At 59.2% G+C, this 20,964-nt stretch overlaps 2 protein-coding genes across 8 annotated transcripts; one reads left to right on the forward strand and one right to left on the reverse strand.

Moving 5' to 3' along the window:
* Positions 1-1,065: 1,065 nt before the first annotated feature.
* MISP3 (MISP family member 3) lies at positions 1,066-8,594 on the reverse strand. Of its 3 annotated transcripts, XM_090060008.1 has the most exons (5): positions 8,047-8,594; positions 7,849-7,904; positions 4,431-6,772; positions 3,089-3,171; positions 1,066-2,396 (listed from the first exon to the last, which is right to left on the reverse strand). In XM_090060008.1, the coding sequence occupies exons 3-5, from the start codon at positions 6,727-6,729 to the stop codon at positions 2,304-2,306; spliced, it is 2,475 nt and encodes an 824-aa protein (XP_089916134.1). In that variant the 5' UTR covers positions 6,730-6,772; positions 7,849-7,904; positions 8,047-8,594; the 3' UTR covers positions 1,066-2,303. The 3 variants fall into 3 exon arrangements, with proteins under 3 accessions (XP_089916134.1, XP_089916133.1, XP_089916132.1); XM_090060007.1 differs by having other exon boundaries at positions 7,849-8,594; XM_090060006.1 differs by lacking the exons at positions 7,849-7,904; positions 8,047-8,594 and adding an exon at positions 7,484-7,586.
* PALM3 (paralemmin 3) lies at positions 5,173-20,319 on the forward strand. 5 transcript variants are annotated; one of them, XM_090060005.1, is made up of 9 exons: positions 5,173-5,304; positions 6,907-7,015; positions 11,863-11,924; positions 13,416-13,496; positions 14,590-14,767; positions 16,033-16,114; positions 16,354-16,381; positions 16,727-16,828; positions 17,242-20,319. In XM_090060005.1, exons 5-9 carry the CDS (start codon positions 14,673-14,675, stop codon positions 19,446-19,448), a joined length of 2,514 nt encoding a protein of 837 aa, XP_089916131.1. In that variant the 5' UTR covers positions 5,173-5,304; positions 6,907-7,015; positions 11,863-11,924; positions 13,416-13,496; positions 14,590-14,672; the 3' UTR covers positions 19,449-20,319. The 5 variants fall into 5 exon arrangements, with proteins under 5 accessions (XP_089916131.1, XP_089916128.1, XP_089916130.1 ...); XM_090060002.1 differs by having other exon boundaries at positions 5,179-5,304; positions 14,646-14,767; XM_090060004.1 differs by lacking the exon at positions 13,416-13,496 and having other exon boundaries at positions 5,179-5,304; positions 14,646-14,767.
* Positions 20,320-20,964: the final 645 nt, after the last annotated feature.

Raw genomic sequence — 20,964 nt, forward strand, 5'->3', positions numbered from 1 at the left:
CCTTAATCTAATGCAGGAGGTATATGGTCCCACTAGGAGGAATGCCTTACTGGACTTGGTGTTAGCTACAGGGGAGGACCTCATAGGGGAGCTGCAGAGTCATGGTCACCTTGGGGACTGACCACCAATCAGTCAAATTTACCATACGGTGTAGGGTGGGTATGATAACTAGTAGCATGGAGTGCTTGACAAGTCTAGTCAATGATGCACTGCAGGAGAAGAGTATTGACGATATGGGAGTCCAGGAAGAGTGGTCATTCCTAAAGGAAGCAATCCTTCGGGCACAGAGGGAAACTATCCCAGTACGAGGGAAAAGGGGGAAAGGAGCCAGAAAGTGTCCTTGGCTAAACAGGGAAATCCAGGGGAGCCTAAGGGCAAAAAAGAAGACATAAGCGGTGGAAGCAGGGGGAAGCTACCAAACTACCAAGGAGGAGTATACCTACTTGGCTTGCACTTGCAGGGTGGCAGTTAGAAAGGCCAAAGCAACTACAGAGTTGAGGCTAGCAACACAAATTAAAGACAACAAAAAGTCTTTTTTTTAGGTATGTAGGGAGTAAAACAAAGGCGCAGGGCAGCATTGGACCCCTACTGAGCAAGGAGGAGCTATTAGCAACAGAGGGGGGACTAGGCTGAGCTATTCAGTGAGTTTTTTGCCTCAGTGTTCAGTGAACAGGGCTCAAGATAAGTCTCCTAAATGGGTTTTTAGATGGGCATCAGAGGGACACCAGCCCACCAAGTGTTGACACTGACTTGGTACAGAGTCACTTGGATGGACTGGATGTGTTCAAGTCAGCAGGCCTGGATGAGCTGCATCCGAGGGTACTGAAGGAATTGGCTGGTGTCATAGCAGAACCACTGCCACAGCTGTTTGAGCACTTGGGTCAGGCCCTGGAGGACTGGAAAAGGGCCAATGTGGTCCCTATTTTCAAAAAGGGGAGGAAGGAGGATCCAAGTAATTATAGGCCACTCAGTGTCACCTCTATCCTTGGGAAAGTCTTTGAAAAGATTATGAAGATCATATTTGTGGGAGTCCAGCAGGAAAAATAATGCAGCAGGGCAACCAGCATGGATTTGTAGCAGGTAGATCATGCCTGACCAATCTGGTTTTATTTTATGACAGGGTCACAAAATGCTTAGATGCAGGTGTAGAGGTGGATGTTGTTTTCTTGTACTTTAGCAAGGCCTTCAATAAGGTATCTTATCCTATTCTCATAAATAAATTAAGAGGTTATGATATAGATGTTTACACAATCCGGTGGGTAGCAAATTGGCTTAGCGGTCACACCCATAGAGGGGTAGTAGCCCTTATGGTCCCCCTCGTTAGCTAATGAGCCCTTGACACATCCCCCCTGGGCAGGGGGCGATTGTCCCCCAACACACGGGAGCAGGAGCTACAACCCCACCTTTTCAGGAGAGGGAGACTGAGGCTTGGAGGGGGCAGGAGGCAGTTCCCCCCCCCCCAGGGCTGGGGGTACCTATCTTTGGTGGTGCCAGGGGGCAGTGCCTGAACCCCCCCATCTTCTCCCTGGTTGCTCCAAGCCCCTCGGGTGTAGCTCGGAGCAGCCCCAAGCTGCTTTGCTGCCCTAGAGAAGACCCCCTTTTCTGGAGGGCGGTCTATGGATCCCACCAATCCCAGCACAACAGGCCCAGCCCCCTCCTCCACCAGGCCTGTTCCCATCACCAGAATCAAACAAATTTTCGTTAATGAGTGAATGATTATTACAGTTAATAGAACCAATACATCAGCATTACACGCGCCACAGCTTCATCCCCTCCTTCTTCCCTGCCCAGAATGGCTTCACCCCACTCCACAGACTCCGTCAGGATGTGGCTGGCTCTGGGAAGAGACCTGGCCATGGCTGGGGGGGATCTCTGTAGAACAGAGGTCTGGGTTAGTGGTTAGCAGCTGCCCACCCATGGTGCAGATGGGGAAACTGAGGCACCAAGCAGCAAAGGGGCCCAGGAAGCCTTCAGTGCAGCGGAAAGCTGGGAGAGATCTGGCACTGGCTCTAAATACTAGGCGAAAAAAGCCCCTGATTTTCCCCTCCTCCCCTGTGAGAACTGGAGTCCAGTGGTGGTAATCTGGAGTCACTTCAGATTAGTGGGCTCCGGGGAGGGCAGAGCCCAGCAGCTCATTGCCCAATCCGAAGGGCTTGTGCGGTTATGTGCTTTGGCGTTTGGTCTGGTCGAGAGAGGCCCTGCTCCCAGGACAGATGGTGGAAGCCATGGGATACCTGCAAAGGAGGTGGGGCCTGGAGTGGGTGGAAGGGGCCTGGAGGCTCCCCCCACTTTAGGACTGCCCCTCACTCTGGGCTCTCGGGGTTGCCAAGGGACCCTGACTCCCAGCGCTGGATTAAGGCATTTTTCTGGCGAAGACTCCGGGGGCTTCTGTTTGCCTGGAGGGAGGGGAGAAGGACATGGTGAGGTGTCACATCTAGTAGAACACGCCTGTAGCCCACATGCATGTACAGGGCTGCTGGGGCCCCATCAGCAGTAGCATTGGGTAGCTGCAGCTCCTGGAGCAGCCACTAAAGGAAGGAAAGGCCACACCCCCTGGAAAGCATGTGAGCTTGGTATGTGTTAGCATGTGGTTGCATGGGCCTTCATGTTTGTGATTCGTGCCACTGTGCAGGAGCTTGTGTGGGCAGGCTCAGCCATCTTAGTGCATGTTAGCATGTATTCAGTGTCATGGGTATGTGTGCTGGTGGGTCTTACAAGTAGAGACAAGTATTAGGGTCTGGTTAAGCATGTCTGTCCATATTGCGCACATCTATGTCAATAACAGTTTCATACATGTTGGAGCATGTTTGGGCAAATGAGACCATGGATGTGTGTATTGTATGTACATGTGCCTTACTCATGTGTGTTCATGTTCATGCTCTTGTAACACGTGTGCGTGCTATCCAGCATGGGAGAGCACACAGGGACAGGCTTGCAGCCGTCATGCGTGCATTTCCCAGGCAACCCAGCCTATGTGCTGGCCCACTACCATGCTCCTGCATGTCTCCCCCTAGAGTCACATATGCCTGCACATGCATGTCTAACCTCAACACTGAGCAGTGAGCCGAGGAGGGGGGAAGAGCCGTACCTGGTCCAGTCCATTGAGCTGGAGGGGCTCAGCTGGGCTTGGCGGGGGCCAGGTCACGTCCAGCTTCCCACAGGACACCCTCTCTGCAGTGACAGGGGAAAAGAGGGTTATACGTTTCTACCCCATGCCCCCTCCAGCCTGGGCCCCAGATCCTGGTGCCCCTCAATCCCAGCCTGGGGGGTTGTACAGCACCCAGCCCCCCCCATGTCTCACCCTAGGGGGTCTGTACAGCACCCAGCGCCTCCCAATCCCAGCCTGAGGGAGTCTATACAGTATCTGGCACCCCCCGATCCCAGCCTAGGGGTCTGTATAACTGGGATATTGGCCCCACCCCTCCCCCCTCAGCCAGGCTTTCTCTTTCGATCTGGCCTGGTAAAGTCCAGGCGCTGGTGCCACGCCCTGGGGACCTGCCCTGGGTACACACAGAAGGGGCATATACATGTGCCTGTGGCTCTCCTGTGCCTGGGAACCTGCTCCTGGGCAGGGCAGGGAACACTTAATCTTTGCACCTGGGGCCCAGCCCAGGCCGAGATAGGAGGTGCTGACTCCAGCTGGGTCTGGGGTGGGGGTAGGAGGGTTGTATGGGAACAGGACTCCCCTGCACGAGCTCCCTAGACAGAGGGGGACCTATAAAGAGATGTCTAGTGCAGCCCCTGCCCCTGCAACATATAAATGCATGTATTCATGTGCTGCAAAGATGGAACGCTGCTGCACATGGCATGGAAGCATACGCAATGCATGTGCCCCAGCAGCCCCCAGGGAGTCCTGGAAGGGTGGGGGCTATGTTCTCTTATTGGAGGGGGAAGGGGGAAACTGAAGCACAGGCATGGGAGGGAGTTAGGAACTTGCTCCAGGTGCCTTGGGGTCAGAACCAGAGGGAGAATCCAGTAGTTTGGCTTCTGGCTCAAGGCGCCATGCCACAGACAAAAACTCCCCCCAGCCGTGTTCCAGGAAGTGAACTCAGGTGTCCAGGCTCTCCAGTGCTCCCTTCACCAGCTGACAACCCCCCCACACCTTCCAGAGAAAGAACCCAGAAGATCAGTCTCCCCAGCCTTCAGGGATCCCTCCACTGGACCCCTTTTCCTACCTACTTCAAGAAAGTAAACCCAGGCATCCGAGCTCACACACCCATACTCCACTACCCCCTCAGACACCTGCCACTGCCGTTCCAGGGAGAGAACCCATGTGTCCAGGCTCCCCAGATTACACTGGTCTTTCCACTCCACTTCCAGGGAGAGAACCCAGGCAGCCGGGCTCCCGGAGCCACATCAGCCCCCTTCCAGGGAGAGAAGCAAGGCATCTTGGCTCTCCAGCCCCCACTGCCCCCCCCTCCCGCCCTCACCTGCCCGACGGGGTGGTATCTCCTGGGCATCCTTGTGGCCCTCGTCTTCATCCCTGGGTGTGGTGGTGCCATACAGCACCTGGCGCTGCCTCCGCAGCTCCTGCTCCCGCTCCCGGGCTTCCCGCACCTCCTGCTCCAGCAGCGACTGGGGGCTCCGGGGGCTCAGCCGAGCAAAGGGGCCCCTGGGTATCCCCAGGGGTCCCCCAGGCCTCAACAGGGTCCCCGGCTCCAGGATTACCATATTGGCTTTAGCATCTGGTCTCTGATTGCTAGTGGAGATCCCATCCTGTTGCCAGGACACCTGGTTGCCAGGGGAGAGCTCCTCTGATCCCCGGTTGCTAGGGGAGGTCCCCTCTGGTTGCCAGGTTGCCTGGGTGCTGGTGGAGACCCCCTCTGGTTGCCAGTGCACCCGATTGCCAGGGAAGAGCCCCTCTGGTTCCCACGGGGATGCCTCAAAGAGCATCTTCTTCTGGAGCATCCCCGGGGCCGGGCCGGGGTCATAAGCCCCAGGCACAGTGCCCAGACGGACCAGGGCCTGTTCCCGGCGTGCCTCTCGCTCAATCTCCCGCAGCATCTGGGCCCCGGCCCAGCGCCGCTCCATGTCTGTGGGTCGCGACACCAGTGCCGGCTGGCTCAGCAAGGGTCGGATCCGCACCTCCACCAGCTCCTGGGCCCCCCATGGGCTGGCCAGGCCCCGCTCCCGCCGCAGCACCTCCTCACGCTCCTGGAGCTGCCGGATCTCCCGCTCAATGGGCGTCTCAGGCTCCATCGGTGTTGCTGCACTGGAGCCCGCTGGGCTGGCACTGGAGCTGTCCTGGCCAGCAGCCAGAGACAGGGCTATGGGAGCCAGCACAGGGCCTTCACCGGGAAGCAGGTGTGTGGCACTACCTGGTTCTGGAGGGTCTGTGGGCTGGGGGGGCCTGGCTGGATCAGTGGTACCAGTCGGGCCTGAAGGGTTGGCAGTCTGGGGCATCCTGGCTAGTTCTGGGGTGCTGGCTGAATCCGTGGCACCAGGTTCTCGTTCTTTGGTACCAACCAGTTCTGGGGGACTGGCTGGTTCTGGCACCCTGGTATCAGCTGGTTCAGGAAGATTAGAGAGCTGGGGGGTCTCAGCCAGGTCTGGCTCTTTGGTACCAACTGGTTCTGGGGCACCAACTGGATCCACAATACTGGATTCTGGCTCTCTGGTCCCAGCTGGTTCTGGGAGTCCAGAGAGATCAGTGGCACCGGGTTCTGCCTCTCTGGTCCTAGCTGATTCTAGGGATCCAGTGGGATTTGGGGTCCCAGCTGGTTCTGGAGCACTGACTGGATCAGCAGCACCAGGTTCTGGCTCTCTAGTCCCAGCTGGCTCTGGGTGGCTGGAGGGATCAGCAGCACTGGCTGGTTCTGGTTCTTTGGTCCTGGCCGGTTCTGGTGGTCCAGAAGGGTCAGTGGCACCAGGTTCGGACTGTCTGGTCTCAGCAGGTGCTGGTGGTCCAGCTGGTTCTGGATCTCTGATCCTGCCTGGTTCTGGGTGTGCAGAAGGATTATCAGTACCAGCTGGTTCTGGTGCTGTGGTCCCGTCCGGTTCTGAGGCACCAGCTGGATCCGCAGCACCAGGTTCTGGCCCTGTGGAATTGGCTGGTTCTGAATCTCTGGTCCCAGGTGGTTCTGGGGGTCCAATGAGATCTGCGGCACCCGGTTCTGGCTCCCTGGTCCCAGCTGGTTCTAGGGCTGTGGCTGGATCTGCAGCACCAGGTTCTGAATCTCTGGTCCCAGCTGGTTCTGGGGGTACAGCGGGATCTGCGGCACCTGGTTTTGGCTCCTTGGTCCCAGCCGGTTCTAGGTGTCCAGCTGGATTCACAGCTCCCACTCCTGGCTCCTCAGTCCCATGGGGCTCCGGCTCGGCAGCCTGCTCCGGCTCTCTGGTGCTTCCCAGCTCTGTCGCCTGCCCCTGGGCCCAGGCACCAGCTGGGGTGCCCCGTGGGTCATAGGCTGTTGCTCCGCCTGGGCCCTCCCCTGGCCCCTCCCGCCTCAGGTGGGATGGCTCTGGGGACAGAGCTGCCATAGGGGCAGCCTGCCCAGCAGTTGCTACCCCCTGCTGGCAGCTGGTGGCAGGGCCCTGGCCCAGAGCTTCTGGGGGAGCTGGATCCTCTCCATCAGCCTGCTCCCAGCTGCCCCTGGGCTTGGGGGTCTCCCACAGTTCTGGGCAAGGGACAGGGGGGTCGTGGCCATCTGAGCCCAGGGACATCTCTTGGTAGGATCCCCCTGGCACAGGGGGTGAGGGCGGTGGTGGCAGGGTCATGCCTTCAGCTGCCATGGGGGGATGGGCTGGGTCTCCGATGAGGCTGGAGGGGGTGAACCTGGGAGGGAGAGAGGGGCTGGATGAGCATTTGGGGGTGCCCCACAGAGGGGAAGGGGCTGTGAGTTGGGAGTGAGGGGCACCAGCAAGGCTAGAGAGGGCAGGGGGTCCCATCTGTCTGACTGTCCATGCCAGGTAGGGTGGGCCTGTCCGGGTCACCTGAAAGGAGTGGAGAGGCTGAGGGAGGCACCCCAGGAGAGAGGAAGAAAAGCAGGCGGACAGACAGTTGGAGACAGACTGACAGGTAGGTGGGCTGTAAATCAAGGCAGCAGGGAGGTAAGGAGGTAGGTAAGTGAGGGGAGAATAGAGGAAGGCAGATGCCCCTCACAAGCAGCCCCCTGTGTCCCCCCAGCCCTCCTAGTTCCCTTCAGTCCCAACCCACAGCCCCTGCCCTCCCCCCCAGCCTTGCTGGTGACCCTCACTTTTGACCCACAGCACCCCACTCCCCCCAGCCCTGCCCATGCCCCTCACCCCTGACCTGCAGACCCCTGCCCCACCCCAAACCCTGATGGTGCCCCTCACTGGTAACCCTCACTCCTGACCCGTGGCCACATCACCCCCAGCTCTACCAGTGCCCTTCACTCCTGACCCCAAGTCCCCTTTCCCCCAGCCCTGCCTGTGCCTTGCATTCCTGATCCGCAGCCCCCTACCATCCCTGAGCCAAGCTCCCCCATTCTCCCCCCCCAGGGTTAACCCCTTTGCTGCCACTCACCACTCTGCTGGTGCCCAGGATCACTAGTAGTGGGAAGGTGCCCGGACAGGGACCCGCTGTCCCCAGCTTTATCCAGGCAGCAGAGCCCAGGTCCCGCCCTGTGCTAATCTCCTGGCACACCCCCCACCTGCCCTGCCTCCAACCTCTCCCCCCCCACAGAACTCCCCATCCCAGTAGCATGGGATGGGGACGGGGCTGCGGGTCAGGAGTGAGGGGCACCAGGGTGGGGCAGGTGGCTGTCCGTCAGCAGTGAGGGGCATTGGCAGGGCTGAAGCAGGGCAAGGGGCTGCAGGTGGGGAATGAGGGGCACTATCCAGGGAGGGAGGAATACTACTGGCAGTGGCTGCCCTCCCCCATGAGCTCACCTGTCCTTGCCGATGTCATGTCAGGAGCGGCCTGTTCTCAGCCTGGATCCTGAGGCCTGAGATTGAGAGGAGGAGGGGTGGCTCAGTTTCCCTACTTCCCTGGTGTTCACACCAGGGTGGAGGGCACAATCCTATCCCCCAACACAACTGTGGGGGATCCAAGCGTCCTGCTTCAGCTGCCCCCCCACTGGTAGTGACCTTGGCTCTGACTTTGGGCAGGTGCGTGTGACCAGGTGTGTGCGTGGGGGGTTACATCACCCCCTCCGGCTGTTTGCCCAGGCTCAGAGGACTCTCAAGGACTCGGATCAGGCCAATGCGGCTCAAAGGCTTTGCCCAGAGCTCTGCGGGGAGGGGGGCCCTCCTGGGACTGCTTCTAGGCCCAGGGCCCGCAGGGGGCACAGAGCACAGGTGCTGGGGGGAGAACTCAGGAGTCCAGGATCCCAGCACCCCCCTAGTCTAGCCCCCACAGTCTGCCCCTCCACTCCTACAACTTGGGAGAGACCCCAGGACTCCGGGTTCCCAGGAACCAGGTCTAATACTCCCAGGCCCCGCTCCCCTCTCTCCTCCCCTCCCAGAGCTGGGAGAGAACCCAGGCGTCTGTCCCCATCCCCGAGACAGGAGCCCTAAAGCAGCTGGATGCCGCTGGGGTGGGGGATGGGGTTTGCAGGTAACCGAGGCGTCCGGGGGGTTAACCCTTTGTGAGCCTCTGTCCGGCGAGGGGCCAAGCGCAGAGGAGCCCCCCAGGCTTTTCCCTCCCCGGGAAAGGCCCCGGGGAACAGCTGCGGGGGGGAGGGGGCTGCGAGCGGCTGGGGCGACGCTGCCCCCTGGCGGCCGCGGGGGTGGGTTGTACGTGTGTGTGTGCATGTGTCGGACGCCTGGTTCTCTGTGCATGTGTATGCGTGTATTTATTGTGCGTGGCGGTGTACGCATTTGTGTATGTGGGGCGGGGTCTGTGCACATGTATACGTCCTGAACCTGTGTATACACACACACACACACGTGCCCGCAGGTGTGCACGTACTAGTGCAAGTGGGCAGGTGTGCATTCACCTGTGGGTGTGGATGTGTTCTAGTGTGGGTGTGCATGCGCGTGCATGTGTGTGTGTGTGCACGGGCATGCACACGCATTCACATGTGGTGGTGCATGCATATGTGCATGCCTGTGCATGTGCCTGTAAGCATGTGTGGGGGGGCACACATTCACACATGGGTGTGCACATTTGTGTATGTGTCCATGTGCATATATGCACGTGTGTGGGATTGCACATTCACATGTGGGTGTGCATGTTTGTGCATGTATACAGGTGTGTGTGTGTCCATACATGTGTGAGCATGTGTATGTGTGTGCATGTGCATCCATATGCAGAGCTATACATGCACATGTGTTCACAGATGCAAGTTTGCCTCAAAGTGAACATTTACATGTGGGTATACAGGTGCATGTGGGTGCACACCCAGGTGCAGCTTCACCCACATGTGCCTGTGTGTATAGGCACACACAAGCATGCAGATATGGCAGCAAGGCCTCCTGGGAAAGCTGTTCAATAATTCAGTGGGATACCTGATCATACCTGGGCCTCACGTTGAGGGGGCCATGGCATCTCAAGGGCATGGGCCCAGAACCTGTGCAGCTACGCCAGGAAGCATGTTCCCTGCACCTGCCCCAGCCCAAACCGGCCCAACTGGCTCTGTCACGGCTCCCAGGCAGGGCCCCCCTCCACTGTGCCAGCAAGGGGGGATGGTCACGGGGACGGGGGGTGGGGAACAGGATGCCACTGCTGTGACGTGCTGCAGGGATCACAGAGTCCAGGCACCGGTGTCCAGCCCAGGCACCTGCACCCACTCCCAGGAAGGTGTTGGTGAGTGGGGGACACAGGACTGGTGGGAGGAGGGCAAGCCTGGACCTTCTGCCCCTCTTGGCTATAGGTTCAAAGCCAGGGGCTCCTTTGAGATGAGGCAGCTGTGTGGTGGCTCAGAGATGTAACCAGCTCTGGTTGGGGAGCAGGGTGGACACACAACACTGAACCCAGCCGGGGAGGGATCCCAGTGTGAAAATGCAGCTGGCTTTGGGGTGGGACACAGCAGATGTATGACAGTCTCCAGCCACACTCAGCTGGGATCCATCCCTTCCTGCTCCAATGCAGCCAGTTCTGGGGAGGAGTGTGGTGGGTACATAACACCACCCAACTCAACCAGGGAGGGTTTGCAAAAAAAAATGCAGTCAGCTCTGGGGCGGGAAGCATTTAAGAATCCTGGTGTGGGTAGAAAAAGGAGGGGGGTCAGGTCAGGCTGGGCCCTGGGCTGAAGCATGCCCCCACCTGGCCCCTGCTTAGATACACAAGGACTTTGCTCCCTGCCAGGCATAGCCATGGGGGGGTGGGGGGGAGAGGTAAGGAACAGTCTGACGAGGGTGGGGGGGGGAAGAGGCTGGGAGCTTACCCAGCTCTGGTTTCTGGGCCAGAAGGATCTGCCTGTTTCCTCTCATGCTGAGATGCAGCTGCTTCTGGGGTGGAACAAGGCAGCTACATCGCATGGCAGTGGAGGGTGGATGCAGCACCTCTGCAAGCCCCCTTTGGATTCCCTCGGGCCCCAGCCAGAGTCTGACCTGCCCCCACCCTCTCAGGAGAGTAGGGTTAACATGTGCATGTACATGTGTGTGCATGGGGACAGCCTGCCTCTGGCTCCATGTGTGTATGTGTCACAGGGCACCCCCTCCCCCTGTCTCTACTGTCCATGTCTGGGTGTTAGTCTGCCTGTGTCATGTATGTGGCCATCTTCTCTCATGTCCCTGTTGGGGATGGATGGGGGCCACAGCTTGTGCTTGTCCCAGGTTTTGTCAGGTGTGTGTGTGGGGGGTCCCTATCTGTCTCAGCATGTCTGTGTCACCATGTGTGGGGGTCGCTCAGGGGTTGTGTGTGTGCATGTGTGTGTGTGTCCGTGTTGCTCAGGGACCATGTGCGCGCATGTGTGTGTCACTCAGGCTGTGTTCATGTATATGTGTGCATGTGTACTGCTCAGGGGTTGTGTGCATTTGTGTTGCTCAGGGGCTAGTGCATGTATGAATGCATGAGTTTTGCTCAGGGGTCATGTGTATGAATGTGTGTTGCTCAGGGATTGTGTATGTGTGTGTAGGTGCATGTGTGTGCATGTTGCTCAGGAACCAGACAGACTGTGTGCTTTTGTGTCGCTCAGGGGCCATGTGCATGTATGTGTGCATGTGTGTTGCTTAGGGGCCGTGTGTCTATGTGCATGCACATGTGTGTGTTTCACTCAGGCTGTGTGCATTTGTGTGTGTAAGTGTGTGCATGGATGCATATCCCTCAGGGATCTGTGTTGCAGCACGTCTCCCTTGTCACAGTGTGCATCTCCTGATACTGCTGTGTGTTGGTCCCAGCCTCCCCCAACACCTGTCATGGTGTGTTTGCATCAAGCCTGTATCTCTCCATCACTGGGTGGGGGGATGGTGTGTGTGTGGGGCGGGCAAGTATCCCACTGTATCCCGGAGCCTTGGCTCTGGCTCCTGGTCAAGCACCCCCAAGACCTGCTGTCCCCACCCCCTTGATACAGATAAACAGGGGGGGAGGGCACTGACACTGGGGTTCCCTGCCTGCTATCAGCTACTTGATCTCAGGGCCACCCCACCCCCCATACTCTCCCCTCCCTCCTCCCGTGAGGGGGATCTCACCTCCAGGCCCGGTCAGGCTGCCCTAGCTTGATCAGTGCCTCCTGCTGGGGACCCCAGGGCCCAGCTAACTGCCCCCCCCCACTCGCCCCAGGCTCTGCACCTGCCCCAGCTCCATCAGCACCCCCTACTGGGCTCTTGACATACAGGCTCTGATTTGGAGGTGCCCCTAAGCAGGTCCTGGTGGGGCGGATGGGAGGTGGAGCCTGGGGAGTGTCACCAGGTTGGCCTGGTGTGGGGGAAGACGGGAGCCAGGAAAGGCAAGGGAAGGAGGGGTGGAAGGAGGCGGGAGGAAGAGGGGAAGTGTTCACCGACCTCTGGACCCCTCCCTAGCCACCGCTCCAGGGACCATGGCTGAGAGCACCTACTACTCCCAGCGCCTGCAGGCCATCGTGGTGAGTGCTGCCCACCCCCAATACCCCCAAACATAGGACTCGGAGGTCCCCTTCACCTAGCCAACAGATACCCCGAGAGCCCCACACTGCTGGGGAGATACCCCTGGAGAAGGGGAGAGGTCTGGCCTGGTTAGGATAGGTGATGCCTAAATTCCTTGGGCTGGGGGGGGCCCAGGACTCCTAAACCCCTTGGACTTGGAGGATTCAGGACCCTCCCTTTTGCACCCCCTAGAGGCTGGAAAGGTTAAGAGCTTCCCCCCGACCCCAGACACCCCACGGAAGCTGAGAACGGCCCAGCTCATGACAGCTCATGGCAGAGCCAGCCCCCTGTGCCCTGCCCATTTTTGCCCTCCCTTTGCTGGGGCTTGCTCCTTCCTGGGGCCAGGAGGGGCTGTAAGTTCACCCCCACCCCCAAACAGCTAATGAAGACTGAGAGCGGGTCAGCTCATCACAGCTCACAGCAGGGCCAACCCTCCCACCTTCATCTTTTCCACCCCACCCCCATTATTCCCCCTTCCCAGAGGGCTGAAGGGGCTGGGAGCTTCCCCTCCCCACCCACCCAGATACCTCATGTAGGCTGAGAATTGCTCAGCTCATCACAGCTCACAGCAGCCCCCACCGCCCCACCACAGGGTCCCCAGTGGTTTTGTGGAGCCAGGGAGCTGCCAGGAGGCTGGGGTAACCTGAGCCCCTGGTGTCCCCCTGCTCCAGCATCGACCCAATGAATTATTCACCAGGCCCCGGCTCCAGCCTGTTTCAGGCTCAGGGCCCTGGAGACCTGCCCGGGTGCTGGAGAAGGAGGAAGGGGGGTGGGGGCTAGAGCCTGGCTGGGGGCAGGGAAGGGATCCTGGTGACAGGTGTGTGTGGGGGGGTGGCAGGGGGGAAGTTGGGGGGTGCAGGAGCTACGTGTATGTGTGCTGAAGGGGAAGAGCGTGTTACACCCATGTGCATGCAGGGGATGTGTGCACTGGGGGAAGAGCGTGTTACACCCATGTGTGTGAAGCACACATGTGCATGCAGAGAAGACACACGTGAACCAGGGGGAAGAGCATGTTACACCCATGTGCATGCAAGGACCATGTGTGCATGTTGGGCAGATGAAGAGCAGTGGGAGCACATGTTTGCACAGTAAGAGGGATGGGTAGTGGCAGGTAGGGCTAGGTGTGTGCACGGGGGAACGCAAGCTCCTGGCAGGCACAGACACATGCATGCATGATCATTGCAGACATACACATGTGCAGACATGATCCTAGCAGACATGCCCCCATGCACATGCTCCTGGCACACACCTGTGCACACACTCCTGGCAGGCACACACATGTGCACACATGCTCCCAGCACACACACTAGTGCGCACACATGCCCCTGGCAGGCCCAGCACACACAGGGGGGTGCTGCCGAGCCCCTTGTTCGGCGCGGGGGAGCGGCGGGTGCGGGGCCTTTGTCCGCGGCGGGCGGGGCCGGGCTCCGGCTCACCGCCCCCCCCCGCAGGACCGGCGGCGGCTGCAGGAGCGGATGCTGCGGACGCGCCGGGAGCTGGACGAGGAGCGGCTGCGGGCCGGGCGGCTCCAGGTGCCGGGCTGGGGATCTGGCACCCCTGGGATGGGGGGTATCTGGGGGCTGGATCCCCTGGCAGAGGGTGGATCTGGGTGTCCCTAGGATGGGAGGGGGTCTGAGGGCTGGATCCTCTAAGATAGAGGGGATCTGGGGGCTGGGTCCCCGTGGAAGAGGGGGGAAATTTGGGTGCCTCTGGGATCTGGGTAGCTGGGATCCTTGGGATGGGAGGGCTCTGGGGGATAGGACCCATGGGCTTGGGGAGGGGGGACCTGGATCTTCTGGGCTAAGGGGGATCTGGGGGCTGGGACTCCTGCAAGAGGGAAGTATCTGGAGGGCTAGATCCTCTGGAATAGGGGATCTGGAGGGATTTGGGGATGGGTCTCCCTGGGCTGGATGAATCTGGGGGCTGTATCCCTTGGAATGGAAGGGATTTGGGGGCAAGGTGCCCCATATCCAGGAAGGATGGATCCCCTGGTCTGGGAGGGGATCTGGGGCACAGGATCCCCTGGGCTAGAAGGGGATCAACAGGGGATCTGGGTGCTCCTGGGGTGGGGGGGTGGCAGGAGGGGGGATTCCAGAGTGGGAGAATGGTGGGATCCCTGCCGACCGGCTCCGGTATCCCCACCCCATGTGTGCGCACACAGGCTGCAGGAGCCAGCGTCAGCCACCGCCCTGGGCTTGAGAAAGCCTGGGGGGGCGGGGGTTGACACCTGTGTGCTTGTGGGGTCAAGGATGTAGGGACCAAGGGGACTGGGGACCTTGATTATGTCTCAGGGTCCCAGTCCTTTAGCTGCCCCTCCCCTTTATCCCCCCACCAGCCGGAGATCTGTTCAGGGCTGGGGATGCCTCATGGGGTTTGTATACCCAGGGCAGCACATGTGTTCATCTCCATGCATCCTAGACACATGTGCATGGGTGGGAGCATTGCATTAGTGACACAAGTGTCCCCTTGTGGGTGTGTCTTTGTGCCTGCTAATGGAGGGCAGTAGCGGGTGGGACACATGCCTAGGGGGTATGTTGTGACAGGGGACACGCATGGATGGGGGGGTGACCTCAGCCCCACCACATGCCCGTGCATGTATGTCTGTGCGTGTGCATACGTGTGCAGAGACCTACCTGCCCACGGGAGGCTTGCAAGGATGCTGTGGCATGTCTTCCTGCTAGCGTAAGTCCGTGAGGGAGCGGTGGCTGATGGAGGGGTCGTGCCCACCCCCAGAGGAAGACGACAGTTCTCCACTGTGCCAGGCCCAGTCACGGATCCAGGAGCTGGAAAACAATCTGTCCAGGTGACAAGCAGGGGGTGTTAGCACAGGGAGCCCAGGGCAGTGTGGCCACCTCTGGGGTGGAGCACAGTGTCGTTCATCCTCCAGATACCACCAGCTCTGGGATGGAACTGCATAGGGGCCATCACAGCCCTGCCCAGCAAGGCTGCATGGGTAGTGCACACTCGGGTTGAGATGTAGGCAGTTCTGGGGTGGAAAGTGGCCTCCATTTGCTCTCAGCATCCAGATGATAGCCCCCTTGTCCCACATTTCTGGGGTGGGACAAGGGGACTATCACAGCCCCACTCAGCAGTGCTGCACAAATAGTGTGCACTTGGGGCTGAGATGCAGCCACTTCTGGGGTGGAACACAGCTGCTGCTGGCTTGTGCTGAGATGTAGCCAGCTCTGGGGTGGAACCTGGTTACTTCTAGCTCTCAGCCCCAAGGTGCAGCCAGCTCTGGGGAGAGTCTAGATCTCAGCCAGGCTGCTGGAAGTAGGGAGCTGGCTGAGGGGGAGCTCTGCAACCATGTCTCCAGGAGCACTCTGTGGGCTCTGAAACCACAGCAGGAAGAGAAGAGGTGGCCACCAGCCATGGGCTGATGGCAGTGGGGGGGAGGGGTGTGTAGAGGCTGAGTCAGCACCAGCCAGCAGAAACTAACAGCCAGCCGCCTGCCAGCAGCTCCATGAACCCAGGAATCCTTTCACCTGGGTGGGGGGATGCATGGGGAGGCATCCCAGGAGCCCTTGTGATACTGCCTGGACTTTACTCCCCCACACCCCCCAGCACTTCTTGGGAGGAGGCAGCAAAGCCAAGGCTACATGGAGGTGGGAGTGGATGGAACCCAGGCAGCCGGGCTCCCAGTCCCCTCAATGCCAACCAACTCTCACCTCTGGCTCCCACTGCCTTTTGGACCTGGGAGGTGCAAAACCCAGGCACCTGGGCCATCCAGCCTCCTTTGTTTTAACCATGGACTGCATGTGTGTGCGTGTCTACATGGGACAGCCATGCAGACAGCATGTGTATATCTACACATGTGCAAGACAGGCAGCTGTGGATGCCGGCTGGTCGGTGGGGGGAAAACAGCTAGCCCCACTATGTGTCTTTGCCCCCATATTACTTGTAGGCCAAGGGTATTTCCTACTCCACTGGCAGCACCTACAGGTGCCAGGCACCCAGCACTGGGATTGAGGAGGGGAAACTGGTTTGAATGGGGCACAGTGGTGGGGGGATAGAACCCAGGGAAGCAGAACCCTTCCTCTGCCATTCTGACCTCTCCTTCCTCTGCAGTCTCCAGGTCCAGATGCAGCAGCTGGATGACCCCAACCCTGCCACAGAGGAGGGTGGGGGAGGTGCCAGGGACCCCTGTCAGGTAACAGGATATCTCTGTGTGGTGGGGAGGCAAGGGAGGGGGCTCTGTCTTCCAGTGGAGCCTCCCCAGGAGCCAGGCAGCCCCTGTACCTTATCCATGGGGCTCTTAGGTCTTCCCCAGGTACCTGGCTTTCTCCAGAGTTTCCAGGGCTGGACAGTAGGTTTATGGGGGGCCCTGCTGGGGCTGGGGGGGAGACATGAACCCCAGCCCCCACCCATACTCCTTTGCTTCCCTTCTAGGCTGGCGGGGCTGCGCCACCCCCTGCAGGTGAGTTGCCCCTTGTGGGGGCAAGAGCAGGGGAGGCAGGGAGCCTGGACACCTGGGTTCTCTAGGAGGGGAGTGGGGGCTGGGGGGTTAGAGCAGACAGGGCTGGGAGCCCAGATGCCTGGGTTCCCTGGGGAGGGAGTAGAGCTGGGGGATGAAAGCAGGGTGGGGCCAGGTACCCGGATGCCTGGGTTCTCTCCCAGCACTGAGGGATGGACAGGGCCTGGGGGTCTGTTTGTGGCGGGGGTAATGTGCCAACCCTGAGATTCAAACCTGCAGCCAGCAGGAGCAGTTTGGGAGGGTATGCGGGGCATCTATCTGGAGTCCCTCATTCTGCCCCCTCCCCAGGTACAGCAGGACATGGCAGTGATTCTGAACCAGCCCCGACCCTGATCCCGGCCAAGAGGGGCCTGCAGGAAGCCCTGGAGAATGGGGATGTGGCCAGAGCAGGTGGGTGCGGGGCCTGGACTCCTCGGTTCTCCCCAGCTTTGGGAGAGGAGTGGGGCTGGAGAATGAGAGCAAGTGGGGCTGGGAACACAGACACCTGCATTCTCCTGAGCTCTAGGAGGGGAGGGTGGTCTGGGGTGTTCGACCAGGGAGTGGAGGGAGCCTGGACGTGTGGGTACTCTTCGGCAGCCTGAGGCTGGACATTGAACCTGCTGGCTGGAAGCAGCAGCAAGATGCCTGGGTCCTATAACTGATGCTAACCCCTGTGCCTCTGTTTCCCCAGCAGGGAAACAGGGAGTAATAGCCTACAAAGCAATAGCGAAGGGGCATGAGGCCCTGCATCCAGCCCTACTGCCAGCTAGGTCCAATCCAGGCTCTACTCTAGGCATCTCACCCCCACCCCCTTTGCCTTCCAGATCCCCCTGACAGCATCAGCAGGCACAATCTCCAGGCTGCCACAGGCAGCCGTGGAACCCCAGCATCTGGGGACAGCTCTACCCCCTGGCCGGCTGAGATGATCATCCGCAACCATTTGGGACAGGAAGTGGGCAGCATGGATGCCATCCACCGCGCTGCCCCCGGCATGGAGGGGGAGTGGCTGGAGAATGGGGGGCTGGGGGCTGAGACACCAGGCCAAATCTCTTCTGCTTCCACAAGGGAGAGATCCCTGGAACAGATCCCACTTGCTGGGGTGGAGGGACTGCCTTTGCCCAACCAGATCCCACTGGCTGGGCTGGACCATATCCTGTCAGCTCTGCTGGATCAGATCCCACCTGTTGGGACCAACCAGATCCCCTCAGCTATGCTGGATCAGATCCTGTCTGCTGGGCCAGAAGATTGGCTTTCTCTTCCTGAACAGATCCTGCCAGGTGGGCTAGACCAGATCCCATCAACAATGCAGGACCAGATCCTATCTGCTGGGCTGGGGGATCATGTTCTCCTGCCTGACCAAATCCCACCAGCTGGACTGGAACAGATCCTGTCAGCCATGCAGAAAGATCTGCCTCTACCCAATCTGATCCCATCAACTATGCAGGACCAGATCCTATCTGCTGGGCTGGATCAGATCCCATCCACCATTCAAAAAGATCTGCCACTGGCTGACCAGATCTCACCAACTATGCAGGACCAAATCCCATCTGCTGGGCTTTATCAGGTCCCATCATCCATGCAAAAAGATCTGCCCCTGCCTGACCAGATCCCATCAACTATGCAAGACCAGATCCCATCTGCTGGGCCTGCAGATAATTTTTCTCCACCCAACCAAATCCCACCAACTGGGCTGAACCAGATCTCAACCATGCAAAAAGATCTGCCTCTACTTGACCATATTCCATTAACTATGCAGAACCAGTTCCCATCTGCTGAGACCAACCAGATCCCATCAGCTGGGCCAGGGGATCATTTGTCTCCTCTCAACCAGATCACATCTGAGCCGAACCAGATCTTAGCTGTGCAAAAAGATCGGCCTTTGCTCAACCAGATCCCAACAGCCATACAGGACCAGATCCCTTCAGCTGGGCCAGAGGATCAGTTTTCTCTCTCTGATCAGATCCTGTCAGCTGGTCCTGGGCTGGATCAGGTTCCATCAACTATGCAGAACCAGGTCCCCCCCACTGGGCCGGAGAATCACTTTTCTCTGCCTGACCAGATCCTGCCAGCTGAGCTGGACATGATCCCATTAGCCATGCAAAAAGATCAGCCTCTGCCTGACCAGATCCCAACAACTGTACAGGACCAGGTTCCATCAGCTGAGCCAGACCAAATCCCAGCCATTATGCAGGACCCAATCCCATCAGCTGTGCAAAAAGATCAGCCTCTGCCTGACCAGATCCCAATGCCTATACAGGGCCAAATCCCATCACCTGGTCCCGACCAGACCCTACCAACTATGCAGAACCAGATCCTATCAGCTGGGTCAGGGGATCAGCCTTCTATGCCTGACCAGATGCCACCAGCTGCACCCGACCAGATCCCACAAGTTCTGCAGGAAGTGAAGTCCTCCATCCTAGACCAGATCCTGCCAGCAGTGGAGGAAGCAAAGTCCCCAGCACAGGACCATATCCCATCTGATCTGCAGGAAGCCACACCTGCTGTATGGGACCAGATCACCCCAGCTGCACCTGAAGTTCAGCCCTCTCCGCCCGACAAGATCCCATCCACTCCACACACAAATCAACCTTTCCTGGACCAGATCCCACCAGCCAGGCTCAGATCTCTGCCTTCTCCACCTGACCAAGTCCCAGCCACTCTGCAGGGGAATCCACTGCCTCCAAACCAGATTCTGCCAGCTGGGCCTGACCAGATCCCAGCAGTCATGGAGGAAGTGAAAGTCCCTGCCCAGGACCAGATCCCATCAGCTTTGCCTTGCCAGATCCCACTGGGGTCTGGCTCTGCTCCACCTCCCCAAGTTCGGCCCACCCCTCTAGGCCAAGCTATGGAGGAAGTGCCAGGGAAACCAAGTGTCCTGGCCTCCGAACAGCAACCGCTGCTGACAGAGGCGCTGGTTCCCCGTGGCCCCCTGGAGACGCCACCAGCCACTGCCCCCACCCCACAGCCCCATGACCCCCCCAGTGCCAGCGCCCGCAAGCAGAAGTCCTGCCAGTGCTGTGTCATCATGTGAACCCAGGTGTGGGAATCAAGGACACGGGAAGGACACAGCTGCCAGCTGCAACATCAGGGCATGTGCCCTAGTGTAGAAGAGGTCTCTGGAGCATCAGCCTGCCCTCTCCTGAGTCCTGGCGAGAGGGAAAGGGACTGGGGGGGTGGGGATGAGAGGCCTGCCCACACATGCACACACGTGCTGTGCCATAGATTGGGCCTGCTGCTCATGCAGACCACTAGGGGCACAGGCCCTGCCACTAGCACGTGTGTGTGCAGAGAGGGCATGCATGCATGTGCAGCGAGACTGTCTGGTACACAAGCACATGTGCATGCAAAGAAGTCATGTGTGCACTCACAGGCCTGCACATGCTTCCATAAGCATGCCTGACATGCAAGAGGACGTGCATGTAGTCACACGTGCTTCTGTGAACATGCCTGACAGGTACATGTGTGTACATAGAGAGGTCACACGTGTGCATGCAGAAGCCTATGTGCACTTCCATGAACTCACCTGATATGCAACCCCACGGGTGCATGCAGAGGTCATGTGTGCTTCTGTGAATATGCCTGACAGTCACACACATGTGCATGCAAAGGTCATGTGTGTGCATGGGTGCAAGCACACATGATTCTACGTCCACCCAGAACAGCAGCTCCGTGCGTCAGAAGCTTCCCCTGCCCCAGCACACACTCTGTTGCACCCATGTCTGCTCACCCATGTGTACACACAGGCCTCTCAGCTGGACAAGGGCCCCCTGGTGCTGGGACCCCCATCCCCTCCTCCCAATGCAAGGCAGGTCCTGTGATCCTTGTGGACTCTTTTTTAACCCTGATCAGGTCAGCAGAGGGTGGCAGCGAGCACAGCCATTAAAGCCCTTGCAACCAGAGAACTGGGCTCTGATTCTGTTGGTGGTGGGGGAGCAGCCGGACATCTGGGTTCTGTCCTGAAAAGAGTTCAGATCCTGTCTGCTGGGCCAGAAGATTGGCTTTCTCTTTCTGAACAGATCCTGCCAGGTGGGCTGGGGGGTGAGAGCAGAGGGAGCTGGGAGCCTGGATGCCTGGGGGTTTGAGCCCTGCCCTAGAAGGGGCACGGGGTTGGGTAGAGCAGCCAGGATGCCTGGGTTCTGTCCCCGCTCTGGAGGGCAGTGTAGGATAGGGGGTAGGTATGGGCCTTAGCCTTGTCTCCCTCTACATGAGGCACCCCCCCAACAAACTGCTCCTCTAGATTTTTAAAAATAAATAGATATATATAGAGAGAGATTTATTTATCTCATCCTCTTGATGCCGGGAACCAGGACTGCTGGGTCCCATCATACAGCCACAGGGATTGCCTCAGGGTCAGAGGGGCTAGGGGCCAGGCCCCAGTGAGCGAGGGTGAAGAGTGGGAAATACAGGACTCCTGGGTTCTCTCCCAGCTCTGGGTGGAGACTGGGGGCAAGGTGGTGAGAGCTGGGGGCAGCGCTGAGAGCCCAAGACACCTGGGTTCTCTCCCTGGGAAGGAGATGGGGAAACAGTGGGAGGAGGTCAGGTGTCTT

Source organism: Crocodylus siamensis, chromosome 8 (assembly GCF_052110815.1).
Source record: "Crocodylus siamensis isolate JL-2025a chromosome 8, ASM5211081v1, whole genome shotgun sequence".
Lineage (NCBI taxonomy): Eukaryota > Metazoa > Chordata > Crocodylia > Crocodylidae > Crocodylus > Crocodylus siamensis.